This window comes from Dermacentor variabilis, chromosome 10 (assembly GCF_050947875.1).
Source record: "Dermacentor variabilis isolate Ectoservices chromosome 10, ASM5094787v1, whole genome shotgun sequence".
In the NCBI taxonomy this organism is placed as follows: domain Eukaryota; kingdom Metazoa; phylum Arthropoda; class Arachnida; order Ixodida; family Ixodidae; genus Dermacentor; species Dermacentor variabilis.
The window spans coordinates 118,171,631-118,188,546 of NC_134577.1; the positions used below are offsets into that span (position 1 = coordinate 118,171,631).

Consider the following 16,916-nt stretch of genomic DNA (forward strand, 5'->3'; position numbering starts at 1 on the left):
AGCTGCTTATCTGGGAGTCCTCTATAGCAGAGGACGTGGCCGCTAGTAAGCACTGTATAGGCCTCACCGGTTCCTCTAACCTCGCGAAAGCCAATGATATCCCAAACAATGCCTGATAGTTCCTCAAAGAGTCCTGCTAGGCTAGCTTCCCTCGAGAGAGTTCGGGTGTTAAGCCTTGCCAGGGTCAGTTTCCAGTGGCGGCCACTCCGGGTCCAGAGATTCTTAGCACCCTCTGCTGCGTTACAGGTCTGACCACCATCTTGGTCAGCTGCTCCGCAGCTGCTGGGGACTGAGGGCGATGGGTTAATTGTAGAATCATGAGGGAGGGAGTGGCCGAATACTGAACCAGGAAGGTCAATTGCTTTGCCGGTGAGGGAACCTCTTTTGTTGAAGCTTAGTGGGCCTTCCTAATTTGGTTACACCAGGACTAGTACAGCCCCACTGTCTCTCGGCATCGTTTGCCGGTCTCAGGCGCCACTGCAAGCCTAGAGATCTAGTGTACTGGAGGAAGATTCGACCTTACGACCTTCAGATTAGAAGCCCGATGTTCTACCTCTGCTCCACGCCACCGCCTCAAATATCATGCATCATCAATAACCGACCGTTAACCTACATTTACGACGAAACCTGAAGAACATACTCCTTTAACTGCTTTGGACCTTATTAGTGGAAAGAGAAAAGTGGGAAGAGACATCAGCGATGAATGGGATCATAACATTCAACAAATGTAGAGGCTACGTAAAGAATTTTCTTAAGCGTACACTCCGAGTACATAAAAGAAATAAGGGATGCAAGAATGAAGCCAGCTAAGATATATCAGCAGGAACGAAAGAAAGCTGACATCTTACTTTGAGTACGAAATCCAAGAGCCTTTTAGAAAATCTGCGTGGGGAATGCAGTTCCTCCAGGTAAAGATCAAATCTTAAGCATCTGCATACTAAAGAAACCGGACAACAAGTTTCTTGAGAGGCCCATAAAGTTGGTTTATCCACATGATATTAAGCGGACACTAGCGCTCTATGGAGATGTAGCGCCAGAAGAAGAACAAAACGCCGAGAACAGCTGAAGAAAAACTGCTCCGTGTTTTGATCGTCAAAATAAATGGTTCTAACCGTTACGGTTTCTCGGCTCCATCGCTCACAGCACATGAAAAGCGCTGGAAGAAATTATGATATTGTCACGCAGTAGTGAAAGCGAAAAACAGAGCAGTGAAACTGTGAACAACAACTTTTTATTCGGCAAACCTGTGTCCACAAAAGCAAGTTACACTGAAAGCACAACGATAGCGGCGAATACAGTCGGCGATCGCCGAAATTTGATCTGCGGGGCAAACGCGTCGGCTTTTATACGTTAGTCATCGATGGTTCTAGAATAATCGCTGGTGCCCGCATGTCTTCCAGGAGGTACTACACAACTCGCGTCGCGCAAACCATCAGATTATACAAGTTTCAATGACGACAATGGATAGAACTATCGATAACATTCGAAAAACTTCCGATACATGTAGACGGGTCCTGCGCTAAGCTATAACGTTTAACCTTTGTTAACCGGTGAAAAGTGGTCACCCGAGAAAGATAAACAAACACATGTATCAATACTATGCTGTTAAGAGCTATGTGTTCGCAGGCGTCTTTGAGCGACAAGAATATATAGCTTTACAGACTGAATCCAAAACAACAGCGACCAGTGAGATCAATCTTTCAGTGTCAGAGAACTTCTCGGCAGTCACTGGGCAAATCTGTAAGAACTTGTGAGATAGTGCGTCCGACAACAGAAAAGCAGGCGCCAAATGGATACTAACATATGACACGATTAAAACTGATGCTCGAATGTATGGATGGGACAGTCTTCATATGACAGATTCCCCTCCGTCGGCGCAGCAGCAGGCATCGTGATATACAGTGACGTAAAAGCGAGGAAACAAAACAGTTTCGGTGTCTGAGCATAAACCCCTGAAGCTTTGTATGCAAAGCTGTCGACCTAGAAAGTGTAGCATTGGCGCACAGGCCACATGTGCTCACAATAACAGAAACTTGGTTGCAATATTAATGATTTTCAAATGACACCACCGGGCTACGCGATATGCCGTACCGACAGAGATTCCCGCCGCGGCGGCGCCATCGTTCCAAGAATCACCATGCGTGATGTCATAGCCCGACATCAAGGGAAACGAATGTGTGATCCTTTCTAAAGCTTCCCTAGAGGAGCTCAATATTGTCATCGGGGTTATTTAACGTCCACCCAATGGTTGTGGCGAGTTTGTAGATCAACTGCTTTCAACATATTAATAGGTAGTAACTTTGACTTTCACGTGGTTAACTGGGAAGAAGGGTTTCTAGATACTCTCAAGTTCTTGATCTTTTACTGTTCCGTGATCTGACGCAGTTGGCAAAGTGCCCACTCGTATTCAAAGCGACTCTAGCATAAATTTACGTATTTTTCTTGCTAGCAGAGGCACACGCCGCCGTAGTCCAGATGTGCAAATTTATTATGGCAGAATTCATTAGCCTAACATTAGATTATAATCTGTTCCAGATCATTAAAGAACCTACCCGTGGCTCTAACGTCTCTAACTAACGCCCCAGAAACTATCGAAGAAGTAACATGTTCGGATGATTTCAGTGACCACAGATTACTGAATGTATCCATCAGTATCCCATTACCATTTACAGGTGTCTTAAGTAGAACAATGGAAATTATGAAGTAATCTTCATTGAGCTAGAATCATTTCTTGAGCATCATTTTCAACATTCGTTCCGCACCAGGTCTGTTCATAATAACTGGGTCATGTTCAGCGATAGGTTATTCGCATTGGTAGAACGTTCCTTTAATCAGAATAACTGAAGACAAAAACAAACCGTGGTTCACTAAGTCCCTTCATCTACTCAGAAACAAAAAGAAACGTTCATACAGAACTGCAAAACGAACCGGCACCCCGTCAGCTTGGGAAAGCTATCTTAACTGTTTAAGTTCTTACTGCTCCGCTCTCAATGTAGCCAAAAATAAATATTTTTCCCAAGACCTTCCTTCACTCCTCAAATCTAATCCCAGAAAGTTCTGGCAAATTTTATCTCCTGAAAGCAATACTAATGACATCTCGTTACACAATAAAGAAAACAACATTCCTCTTCCTAACAGTGAGTGCGCTCAAGTTTTTAATAAATTTTTCTCATTCGTATTCACGAAAGAAAGTATTACTAATTTGCCCATTGTTGCAGACCTAGATTACCGGTACATGGAACCTTTTGACATTACTATTGATGGTATTTTTCAGCTTATAAATAACTGGAAAGTTTTGTCTTCAGCAGGCATTGACAATATTAATTCTAAATTACTAAAAAATACTAAAAAGATCCTATAGATGAGATGAATATTTACAATTATTATTAGGGTTATAATTATATCCGAGTGTTGATTGCCGTGTTATAGTTTGTTAACGAAACTACCCCTCAATTCTAAATATTGTAAGGCAGTTTGTCGTGTGCGTATCATGGCCACGCATGCTTATATCGCCTTTCCGTTTCTCTACCACGGTTGCGCTTTAAAACCACGGCGCTGCAAGTTTGCTTTCTTTTCCTTCCCTCTTCTCCGCCCTTAAAGGGACACTAAAGGTTACTATTAAGTCAACGTGGACTGTTGAAATACCATCACAGAAACGTCGAAACGCTTGTTTCGTGCCAAGGAGAGACTTATTTTAAGAGAAAATGCGTTCTGAAGCGTCCGCGTACCTCTAGCGCAGTTCAAATCGCCCGCCCTCCGATCGAGGAGTACTGACATCATGGTCTCATAGTGACGTTGCGCCATCGATGAGTAGAACGGCGTCCGCAGACGGCGCTACGGCTTTTCTGCGCAAAACGCGAACGCGCGGCCAGAAACAGAGCCAAGACAGAGCCGACAGCAGAGCGAAAGCGAGAGTATGGTGGCTAGCGGAAGGAGAAACGAATTACGTCCCACATTACGTCCCACGGCACACGGAGAGTCCGTTTTCGTTAAACTATAGGCTGCGGCGAGCTCGCAGCGTGGTCGGCGTGGTCTATGAGAAGCGATGAGCCTTTTCGCACTCGCAACAGGGCATAAAAATGTGCGAATCGACGCAAAACTCGGCCTAGAAACGTGCTTCGCCACAGCCAGGGCTCAATACGACCCAAGCTGGCACGACCCAGATGTCGTTTCCCGCACCGCCACCAGGCGCCGCTACTATACCTCAAACTCCAGCGCAAGACGCCCATAAGCTGGTACTTCATTCTATGACGCTAACTTCGACGCTCGTCGCAATGGACCCTGACACCGACAGATCGGCTCGCGATGGTGGGCTCAACTTCAGCGATTTGAGCACCGACGAGCGCGACCTGCTGCTGAGGGCTCGCACTGCCGGCGTCGTTGCGTACTACGACGGCGGCCTCGACACCGGCTCTCCGGAGCGGGAAAGCAACGAGGGCTTCCCACGACATCACATGGACGTGGCATTCTCGCTGCTTGTTCCAAATGAAAGTTTCGCGAGCCAGCAGAACCCTCACAGCACGACGCGATAACGAAACTACTGAAACTCCAAAGCGTGCGCGGCGCAGAGTCGAGCGCGCAGACTCGAGCGAAAACGAAACCTTTCGAACACCCATATTACTGAAGGGCAACGTCAAAATGTTATTTTTTCTTAGAAACAAATAGACGTAGACAAATAGCATTTTTTTCCGTCTTATAATCGAATGAAATGATATTTTTAATACGAGTAGTTGAGTATTAGTAACACAAATTATGAGGAGTCCTTTCGTCATCGGGCTAGTACCGGAATGTTGCTGGGGGTCTCAAATCGTGTTATGCATTTACCTCAATTTCTCGGTTACTAAAGCTCTGTTCGCGATTATATTGACGCCTTAGACGTTCTAGAACATTGCTATACAACTTTAACTTGAGTGTCTGGTAACCTTTAGTGTCCCTTTAAACTGGCTCTCTTAACTACTACACGCAGAGGCAAGAAACAGCGCGCGCATGCGATCGCATAGATGAGATGAATACATATATATAGAAAAGCATCAGTCATAGCTCTCGAAGTATAATATAATATAATATAGAATAGCTCTCGAAGATAGCTATTCCGGCGGCTAGCTTCACACGCTATGCGTGCCGTCCTCGCACCTGTTAAAGCTTTTCCTAGACGCTAGAGCTACACTATTCCTGCGCAACCTTGAGCGATCGGAAAGCGCGTTTTCCACGCCTGGCCGGCGGAGAGGGGAGGCTTCGTTCCGGCCGCGATGCTCTCCAGCCTGGTGGTGGTCTCGTGCTGACGATGCCCTCTCGGTGAGCGCATATTTCCCCCCTCATCTTTTAAGAGATTCAATACATACAAGCATTTGTCTCGCAAACCAGATTTATTTCAAGGGAATTCTCCACGTCTCAATTATTTCTCTCGTCGTATTCGAGTGCTCATTGCCGTGTTATAGTTTGTTAACGAAGCTTCCCCTCAAGTCTAAATATTGTAAGGCAGTTTGTCGTGTGCGTATCATGGCCACGCATGCTTATATCGCCTTTCCGTTTCTCTACCACGGTTGCGCCTTAAAACCACGGCGCTGCAAGTTTGCTTTCTTTTCCTTCCCTCTTCTCCGGCCTTAAACTGGCTCTCTTAACTACTACACGCAGAGGCAAGAAACAGCGCGCGCTTTAGATCCTATAGATGAGATGAATATTTACAATTATTATTAGGGTTATAATTATATTCGAGTGTTGATTGCCGTGTTATAGTTTGTTAACGAAGCTTCCCCTCAAGTCTAAATATTGTAAGGCAGTTTGTCGTGTGCGTATCATGGCCACGCATGCTTATATCGCCTTTCCGTTTCTCTACCACGGTTGCGCCTTAAAACCACGGCGCTGCAAGTTTGCTTTCTTTTCCTTCCCTCTTTTCCGCCCTTAAACTGGCTCTCTTAACTACTACACGCAGAGGCAAGAAACAGCGCGCGCTTTAGATCCTATAGATGAGATGAATATTTACAATTATTATTAGGGTTATAATTATATTCGAGTGCTGATTGCCGTGTTATAGTTTGTTAACGAAGCTTCCCCTTAAGTCTAAATACTTTAAGGCAGTTTTCCTAGTCTCTAAAGCCGCTCGAGTTCACGCTGCTCCTCTGGCGGCCATTTTTCCAAGAAATTATGCCTTCCAATCGACTGTCGCGGACAACACCAGCCCCTTTCCACATAAGTATGAGGCTCGGAGCCGGAGCTATAGCGCTTGAAAGTAACCGCTGGCTTGACGAACCAGCCGACTGAGCTACCTTTCCGGGCAACATTGAAGGATCACGAGTTCAAATCACATGTTATGTTCCTTTTTTTTTCCTTTTTTTTCTTTCTTTTAAGGTATTTTCCTTCCTTTTATCACTGTGCGGAAACCCTCCTAAAAAAAAATTATATATCCTCAATTATGTGTGGCCACACATGTGCAGGTCATAAATACCAGGTTCTCTAGCCGAGTGCCATCCATGCGGTATAACCGAGCTCAGATTGGTCCACCTTGACTGATCAAATAGGGCACCACTGTAGGTTAAATGAGGCGTACAACTCCTGCGGGACCCGCCGTGGTTGCTCAGTGGTCATGGTGTTAGACTGCTGAGCACGAGGTCGCGGGATCGGACCCCGGCCACGGCGGCCGCATTTCGATGGGGGCGAAATGCGAAAACACCCGTGTACTTAGAATTAGGTGCACGTTAAAGAACCCCAGGTGGTCGAAATTTTCGGAGTCCTCCACTACGGCGTGCATAATCAGAAAGCGGTTTTTTTCACGCAAAACCCCATTCTCCAATTTTTAATTCAGCTCCTGCGGGGACGGTAGAGTACCCGTCTCCAGTGCAAGAGGACCGTGATTCAAATCCCGGTGCCGCGCAATTCTCCTCCGGGAAATACAAAAAAAAAACCGTGTGTTGAGAAAATTGCACAAACAGGCCTGGAGTGCGGCCTGATCCCGGTGACCAGAACCGGTAACGCACTCTCTCACCAGAGCAGGATTGGCCACCCTGGTGCAGTACTTGGCCACAACCTCCTATATGAATACAACAATCAAACCCCGGCCCTCAGTCCCCAGCAGCCGCGAAGCAACTGACCACGGCGGCGGTCAGATCTCTAACGCTGCAGAGGGTGCTAAGAATACCTGGCTCCGGACAGGCCGCCATTGGAATCTGAACCTGGCAACGTTTAACGTTAGAACGCTATCTAGTGAGGCGAGTCTAGCAGTGTTATTGGAGGAATTAGAGGGTAGTAAATGGGATATAATAGGGCTGAGTGAGGTTAGGAGGACAAAAGAAGCATATACAGTGCTAAAAAGCGGGCATGTACTGTGTTACTGGGGCTTAGCGGAGAGACGAGAACTAGGAGTCGGATTCCTGATTAATAAGGAAATAGCTGGTAACATACAGGAATTCTATAGCATTAACGAGAGGGTGGCAGGTCTTGTTGTGAAACTTAATAAGAGGTACAAATTGAAGGTGGTACAAGTCTATGCCCCTACATGCAGTCATGATGACCAGGAAGTCGAAAGCTTTTATGAAGACGTGGAATCGGCGATGGGTAAAGTCAAAACAAAATACACTATACTGATGGGCGACTTCAATGCCAGGGTAGGCAAGAAGCAGGCTGGAGACAAGTCAGTGGGGGAATATGGCATAGGCTCTAGGAATAGCAGAGGAGAATTATTAGTAGAGTTTGCAGAACAGAATAATATGCGGATAATGAACACCTTTTTCCGCAAGCGGGTTAGTCGAAAGTGGACGTGGAGGAGCCCGAATGGTGAGACTAGAAATGAAATCGACTTCATACTCTGCGCGAACCCTGGCATCATACAAGATGTAGACGTACTCGGCAAGGTACGCTGCAGTGACCATAGGATGGTAAGAACTCGAATTAGCCTAGACTTGAGGAGGGAACGGAAGAAACTGGTACACAAGAAGCCAATCAATGAGTTAGCGGTAAGAGGGAAACTAGAGGAATTCCGGATCAAGCTACAGAACAGGTATTCGGCTTTAACTCAGGAAGAGGACCTTAGTGTTGAAGCAATGAACGACTATCTCATGGGAACCATTAAGGAGTGCGCAATAGAAGTCGGTGGTAACTCCGTTAGACAGGAAACCAGTAAGCTATCGCAGGAGACGAAAGATCTGATCAAGAAACGCCAATGTATGAAAGCCTCTAACCCTACAGCTAGAATAGAACTGGCAGAACTTTCTAAGTTAATCAACAAGCGTAAGACAGCGGACATCAGGAACTATAATATGGATAGAATTGAACAGGCTCTCAGGAACGGAGGAAGCCTAAAAACAGTGAAGAAGAAACTAGGAATAGGCAAGAATCAGATGTGTGCGTTAAGAGACAAAGCCGGCAATATCGTTACTAATATGGATGAGATAGTTCAAGTGGCTGAGGAGTTCTATAGAGATTTATACAGTACCAGTGGCACCCACGACGATAGTGGAAGAGAGAATAGCCTAGAGGAATTCGAAATCCCACAGGTAACGCCAGAAGAAGTAAAGAAAGCCTTAGGAGCTATGCAAAGGGGGAAGGCAGCCGGGGAGGATCAGGTAACAGCAGATTTGTTGAAGGATGGTGGTCAGATTGTTCTAGAGAAACTGGCCACCCTGTATACGCAATGCCTCATAACCTCGAGCGTACCGGAATCTTGGAAGAACGCTAACATAATCCTAATCCATAAGAAAGGGGACGCCAAAGACTTGAAAAATTATAGACCGATCAGCTTACTGTCCGTTGCCTACAAAGTATTTACTAAGGTAATCGCAAATAGAATCAGGAACACCTTAGACTTCTGTCAACCAAAGGACCAGGCAGGATTCCGTAAAGGCTACTCAACAATAGACCATATTCACACTATCAATCAAGTGATAGAGAAATGTGCAGAATATAACCAACCGTTATATATAGTTTTCATTGATTACGAGAAAGCGTTTGATTCAGTCGAAACCTCAGCAGTCATGGAGGCATTACGGAATCAGGGTGTAGATGAGCCATATGTAAAGATACTGGAAGATATCTATAGCGGCTCCACAGCCACCGTAGTCCTCCACAAAGAAAGCAACAAAATCCCTATAAAGAAAGGCGTCAGACAGGGAGATACGATATCTCCTATGCTATTCACAGCATGTTTACAGGAGGTATTCAGAGGCCTGGAGTGGGAAGAATTGGGGATAAAAGTTGATGGAGAATACCTTAGCAACTTGCGATTCGCTGATGATATTGCCTTGCTTAGTAACTCAGGAGACCAATTGCAATGCATGCTCACTGACCTGGAGAGGCAAAGCAGAAGGGTGGGTCTGAAAATTAATCTGCAGAAAACTAAAGTAATGTTTAACAGGCTCGGAAGAGAACAGCAGTTTACGATAGGTAGCGAAGCACTGGAAGGGGTAAGGGACTACATCTACTTAGGGCAGGTAGTGACCACGGATCCGGATCATGAGACTGAAATAACCAGAAGAATAAGAATGGGCTGGGGTGCGTTTGGCAGGCATTCTCAAATCATGAACAGCAGGTTGCCACTATCCCTCAAAAGGAAAGTGTATAACAGCTGTGTGTTACCAGTACTCACATATGGGGCAGAAACCTGGAGACTTAAGAAAAGGGTTCTGCTGAAATTGAGGACGACGCAACGAGCTATGGAAAGAAGAATGATGGGTGTGACGTTAAGGGATAAGAAAAGAGCAGATTGGGTGAGGCAACAAACGCGGGTAAACGACATCTTAGTTGAAATCAAGAAAAAGAAATGGGCATGGGCCGGACATGTAATGAGGAGGGAAGATAACCGATGGTCACTAAGGGTTACGGACTGGATTCCAAGGGAAGGGATGCGTAGCAGGGGGCGGCAGAAAGTTAGGTGGGCGGATGACATTAAGACGTTTGCAGGGACAACATGGCCACAATTAGTACATGACCGGGGTAGTTGGAGAAGTATGGGAGAGGCCTTTGCCCTGCAGTGGGCGTAACTAGGCTGATGATGATGATGATGATGACTAAAAAATACACTATCAGTATCTAGCAAGTTTTTATTTCACGTTTTTCATCAATCTTTAATGACAGGTCAGATACCCCAAGATTAGAAAACAGCCAAAGTCATACCAGTCTTCAAAGACGCTGACAAAAACTAAGCTGAGAACTACCGACCAATATCACTAACGTGCATATGCTGTAAAATGATGGAACATATAACTGCATCTCATGTTTACCAACATCTAGAATCGAACAATTTCTTTTTTTATAATCAACATGGTTTCAGGAGAGGTTTGTCGTGCGAAACGCAACTGCTTGAATTTACGACAGATTTACATTTTAACATGGACTCAAACCTTCAAACTGACAGCATCTTTCTGGATTTTTCTAGAGCTTTTGACCGCGTAGCTCATTGTCGCCTGTTTTTTTAAGTTATTATCATTAAAAATTGATTCACTAATTCTATCCTGGCTTCGAAATTTTCTTTCTAACAGGCAGCAGTTTTCTTTCGCGAACAGCTTCTCCTCGCCCCTTTCAGATGTTTCATCCGGTGTACCACAAGGAAGCGTTCTTGGTCCCTTACTCTTTCTGATATACATTAATGACATACCCAATAACTTATCATCATGCATGCGCATTTTCGCTGACGACTGCATTATCTATCGTTCTATTAACACCTCCGATGACCACCTGATCCTCCAAAATGATCTTAACCAAATTATTAATTGGTGTGACACCTGGGTAATGACTCTAAATTCATCAAAATTTAATGTGATGCCCTTCACCCGCAAACGCACTAACTTGGACTATTCTTACTATAGTAAAGATGTCCCATTATCTCGGACCTCATCATTTGAATACCTAGGCGTAAATCTTTCAACAAACCTCTCCTGGGCTTCTCACATTACCACCATCTGTGCCAGTGCTTCTCGATCACTGGGTGACCTGCTACGTAACCTTCGGAACTCACCTCCACTTATCCGCAAACTGGCATTTCAAACATTTGTTTGCCCTCGACTTGAGTTCGCCGCTCCAGTCTGGTCTCCCCACCAAAATGACTTAATTACCATGCTGGAATCAATCCAAAATAGAGCCGCACGTTTCATTTCCTGAAATTATGACTACCGTTCTAGCATAACTCAAATAAAGATTCACCTTTCACTTCAACTGCTAAGTAATCGTCGCGACATAGCCCTTTTGTCATTATTTCATAAATACGCCCACCACACTAACAAACGTTCCCTACACCTAGAAACGTCATCGCACACGTCGCACAGATTATACAATCATCACAGCTTCACGCGCATCTATGGTAAAACAGAAGCACTTAACTCATCTGCAACCCCACGTGCCATTCGGCTCTAGAACAACCTCCCCGACAACATAGTTGCGGAAACTGACCGTGAAAAATTCACGCACTCGCTGAACTCGCTTAACCCGTGTTAACCATTATAATCACACTCACTGTTCTGTGTTATTTTTTCTACTTTTTCTTGCACAGTTATACGTTTGTTACAAGCTTATAGAGTTCCTTTTTAGTGTACTCATATGCAGATTTATGCAGCTAATATGTTTCTGTGACTTTTAGGCAGTGCACTTGGCTGCTGTTTTCTTTTGTTATTGTTGTTACTAGATTGTATGTACTTGATTGTATGCCCCCTTTACTCAATCCCCATGTAGGGGCCTTGTAAGGTATTTTAAAAATAAATAATAAAAATTTCAGGCTATAAAATAGTGTCTCTAACCATCCAGCCACGCTTTGTTAAGAAGTCCGATAAAAGACGAGCATGGTACCGGTGTTTTCGCGTGCTACTGACCGGGACATTCTAGACCTTTCAGGCGATTTTTTCTTATTGTTCAAAACTTCTTCACCAATATGAGTGTTGCGCCGATGAATTGTGGTGCTTCTTCAAAGACCTGGTAACTAAATGTATTAATAGTTTTGTTCCCCCATAAGCGCAAGGTACTAAACCAATCGAACCCCTAATGACGGAAGAAGTGGTGCACCTAGGACGTAAACTGAAAAAGGCAACAAAACGAACAAAGATTCGACCGTCAGTATCTGGCATAGACAAGACAACTGAGAAGCGTATAAAGCTAAAAGACTATTTGAAGAAAGTGAAAGAAAGTTTCAAACCGATGTTTTGAAGAATTCTCTTCTAATGTCACCGAATAAGTTCTAACAGCACTTTTCGCCCAAAAGACGTCCAGTTTCCAGCATGTCAGTAAACACCGAAGTTGTAACTGATAAGCGACAAATAGCAGAAGCATTGAATGATTATTTATGCTCAGTTTAACGTGTCATAATTACCTTACCACTGATCTCGCCCTTTATGACAAAATCATAGCTATCGAGGATGTTTCTCTCCCAAGAAGGCGTACTGTCACTTCTTAACCTAGATTCCCAGAAATAGCCAGGGTTTTATGCTATACCCAACGCCTTCCTTATAAGGTATGTTGAATGTAGTGCCAAATACCTGTGCTTGAATTTTAAAGACTCACGTGCTGAGCTTCCCAACGATTGCAAGCATGCTAAGATTACACCAGTACCTAAAACCGCTCACTCGCTTGTGTCCTCTTTCAGGTTTATTTCCCTGCTATTTTCTAGTGCAAAAGCTCTTGAACGTATCATATTTAACCATCTTACCGTTTTGTTGACAGTAATAACATAATTACCTCCCATGAACATGGCTTTCGCAAAGGATTCTCAACGGTAAACCAGCTCATTTAGACAATCCACGACCTTGCAGCAGTGGTTCATTTCAGCAGCCTAATATATAGACATTACCAGACTTCTAAAAAGCCTTGAATTATAGCAGTAACTAGAAATAAATATCTAAACTCACACCAATTCTGAAAAACAACTCAAGACTTGCGTGGATAGCAGCATATCTTTCTATGAGAAGCCAGTGCGTAACAGTCAATGGTGTAAGCTCAAACTCTTCCCCCGAGACATCCGATGTTCTACAAGGCTCTATTTCAGGACCGTTGTTTTTTCCTGTTATTTATCAATAACATTGCGCAATATTTATTTGTAAAGAAACAAGTCTTTTGCGGAAAACTGTATATGCTATCAAGCAATTCGCAGTCCAGTGATCATGAATTTTTATACACAGCGTTAGCCATACTGCACACATTGTGTGCAAATTGGCAGAGGACAATTACAAAAAACAGTCGCAATGTGAGTGACACGGAAAAAAAAACATTTTTGTTTACTTACATCATCAATGATGAGGCACTGTCAAAAATCTCTGGACATGAATAATATTGACACCTGTCCTAAGATGATATGATCATGTCGGGGAGATCGAAAAAATGGCCATAAAAAGCTCGGATTTCTAAAGCGGCTTGGAAATGCCACACCGGACATTAAACTTCTCGCATACAAGACATTTATTAGACCGTCCTTAGAATACGCAGCTGCAGTGTGGGATCCTTTAACTATGTTTAACAAAAAAAACTAGAAATGGTTCACAGGAAATCTATCCGATTTGAATGTAATTGTTATGGCTTTGCAGACGTCACCCTCACTCCTCTTTAAAAAAGCGGAACCTGAAGGTCTACTAAGAAGAAACACGGAAAGTCTGAAATTTTTATTTCGTCTCTCATGATAAAATTGGAATTAATAAGGCATTGTATATAAAACCAGCATTTGAATGTGCACTGCGCTTTTGTCGGCCTAAGAAAGTTGTAGATACCTGTCGTGGTTGCATAGTGGCTATAGTGTTGGGCTGCTAAGCACGAGGTCGCGGGATCGAATCGCGCCACGGCGGCCGCGTTTTGATGGGGGTGAAGTGCGAAAGCACCCGTGTACTTAGATTTAGGTCCACGTTAGAGAACCTCGATCAGGCGGTCCAAATTTTTGAAGTCCACTACTACGGCGTACCTCATAATCAGAAAGTGGTTTTGGCACGTAAAACCCCATAACGCACATAAAAGTTGTAGATTTTATAAGTCGCACTGATACGTCCAAAAATTAATTGTTCCGGAAACAATGAGTTAGTGATATTGTCTGTTAGCTCATGTTATGGAGAGTGAAAAATTCGAGGTATTTTTATATGCACTGAGGAACCGGTGCTAATAATTTTGTCTGATTGTGTTAATTGTATGATGATGCATTTCACTGTAGATAATGCAGTGTTTTTCCCTGTGTTCAGTTGTCTTTTATTATGTCAGTATGTCTTTGTGAGGTTATATGTTTCAATAGTTCTGCCAGCGGAACAATTGTGCACGCCCACTCCTGCTTAAACCGTGGTATCCAGGCTAGCAGCATAAAATAAATAAGCATAACTATTGCCACCTGTCTGTTAAAAACTTCACCCATGATTAATGAAATTCACTGTGACATCAGTCAAGCTCAATCAAATCAAGCTTCACTCAAATAGCTATTAAAGCAGTTCAATGTTTGCTACACCACCTGAGACTTGAGATATGAATAGAATTTATGGATAGGAAAGACAGAGAGGTCGACCTGAGCTAGTGCGCTCTATAGTCTGCTACTCTGCACTGGGTAAGAGGGAAGGGGAGTGAAAGTATTGGGATGGATGATGATGATAAGGGAGAAGTGGTGAATGCTTATGTACATGAGAAAGTTGCCTCGCTAGAGCCGCTCGTCGAGCTTGGTGTCCTGCAGGAACTTAACAATACTTTTGTTGCACGCATTGAAATCGCAGTGTCAGGCCATGGGCCGAGGATAGCTTCCTCCGATAGTAGTTGTCTGCCAACGCTGGCTAGGAAACTGTCTAACGTCTAAGTTTGCATACTGCCCATTCAGTGAAGTAGAGCCCATTCGACAGTTGCAATAGTGTGACTGAATTCTTCCCTCTTGTGCTTTTCAGGACCAGTATGTCTTCTGCTATGAGGTCGCACGCCGATTTATTGACTCCTTCGGCTCCTACTCCAACTTCAGCGGCTGACATTTTTATTGAAGTTGTTCCTGCAGACGTGTTAAGCTAGAGTGTGGTGTGCAGGAAAACACCTTCAGCCCTTCAGTAGACGCCGTGATTGCTGCAATATTTTTTTTTTTCGTAACAGAAATGCATCGCAGCAGAAACCGCAAGAATGGTGTTGATTTTGTTTGCATAAAGATTCTTCACTGTACTTCTATGTTTCATTATTTACACAAGCATAAGTGCTGCAAACACGTTGTGTTGTCGCATGACTTGTGCATTCGTTTTTTTTTTTTCTGGCTTCACGGCAAAATGTGCGCAATGATCCCTGTCATATACGAAGACCTACTGCTTAAGTTTTCAGTTGTCCAAACGCAAAGTAACTGCGGAAGGAAAATCAAAATATTACGCACCTCGAAATGTGTTTCTGTTACTGAGAAGCAGTCAATACGTTTTCGAAAGGTAAAAAAAAAATACACCTTATTAAAAGGAATGGTACGGCAGTTTTGGTTGTGGTGGCCTCAGACGGCGGCTCGAAGTTCCTGGACTCGGGCGGCATCTTCGGCTTGCCGGACGGCCCAGAGCTGGTCTGCCAACTCTGAACTTCTGAGAGCTGCCTCCCAGCTGCCTCCCAACACTCTGTCAAAAGAAGCTAGTAACATGTTTCACAGCACTGGGGCTACGCACTAACCAATACAGATCCCTTTTCCGTTTAATGTAAACCTGCACTTCGTACGTCACGAATGTCTAACACGGAAAAGTTCTAGTAAAGCCATAAAATTATCAACGGGAATCCCTCCAGCCCTTTCAAAGCAAGAATATCGTTCTCTTCAATGCAGGTTTTCGCAGCCATAAGTAATTCTAGGTGCGGCACCAAATAAAATAAATCTACCTACATCTGCCGAGAACGCATACCCACCTTCATGAAAACCTAGTAAAAACTGCGTGACATCATCCGAATTTCTTGCAACAGATGGATCTTCCACCACAAGCAATTTTAGTTGCTGAAAAAAAGCTTCTCCATCTTGCTGCAGACGCAATTCTCTGGTTGCTTGCGTTATCCGCGCGCTCCTTGTCAGCGCAAGCTCTCGCCTGCGTTTTAACTGTGCCTCGGCAAGGCAAAATCGAAACGCGCTGAGCGTCTCAACGTGCTCGCTTTCTCACGAGGAAATCAAGACGTGTTCTATGCGGCTTGTCTATGCGTGCATCCGTGGTGTAGAAAAAAAGATTGGCTGAAGGCTTAGCTTTGTTAAGCCTGAAAGATTGCGAAAGCAATGCCCTTGGCTGCGCCTCGGTTCGGCTGACGGTATGGACATGGTTGCCCTTTGTTAAACTTATGGCTATACATCATCCGACATAGCGCAAGGCAACGCACCGAACACTGCGAGGAGCCGAGCTGTAGCCCCATTTATCCTCCTAGCGTGACGTCACACCACCGAGCGCCCTCTCTCGGTAGCGCCGCAGCAGCGGCGCGCAAGGCTTCGCCTCCACCATCGATGCCGCGAGCTGGGGCCCCGTCTCTCGGTCTGGCGTGACGTCACACGGTCACGTGACGCGCAGCTGTGTAAGGAGGTGCCACGACCACCGATGGGCCGAAAGTGCGAGCAGTATTGCTTTCGCAATAAAAAATAAAGGATGAAGCATCCATGGCCTAATGGTTTCAATATCGGACATCTGTGCTATACGTCGTGTGTTCGAATCCTCCCGTCGGACAAATTTAATGGTGTTATTGAATTATTTATAAAACAGCACTTTGTTTAAAATTACGAGTTTACAAAGTCACAAAGCCGTTTGAAGCAAGAAGGACGAAGTTTAGGCAAATATATGTATTGCCGCGAAGCTCAGTACTGTTTGTTTTGATGGTGCTAAAAGCCACCGGCAAACTTTATCATTTCTTGTGATACGAGGTGTGCCTAGATTTATTTTCAATGATTGTGGCCGGGCGCATGTTTTTCCACATCGTTAAAGATGTAGTTGTCATTGTCGGCTTATCTCGAAGATTCCTAGCCAGCTTTAAATTGAGCGCGGCTGAGAGCGGCTGGCTTTCTGTTT

At 44.4% G+C, this 16,916-nt stretch overlaps 1 protein-coding gene across 2 annotated transcripts in view; it reads left to right on the forward strand.

The window, feature by feature from the left end:
* Positions 1-15,075, forward strand: part of LOC142560907 (receptor-type tyrosine-protein phosphatase mu-like) — a 101,480-nt gene extending 86,405 nt beyond the window's left edge. For both annotated transcript variants that reach the window (XM_075673321.1, XM_075673322.1), the window contains exon 13: positions 14,814-15,075. In XM_075673321.1, the coding sequence (XP_075529436.1) occupies positions 14,814-14,891 (78 nt within the window). In that variant the 3' untranslated portion in view covers positions 14,892-15,075. The remainder of the gene's footprint in view (positions 1-14,813) is intronic.
* Positions 15,076-16,916: the final 1,841 nt, after the last annotated feature.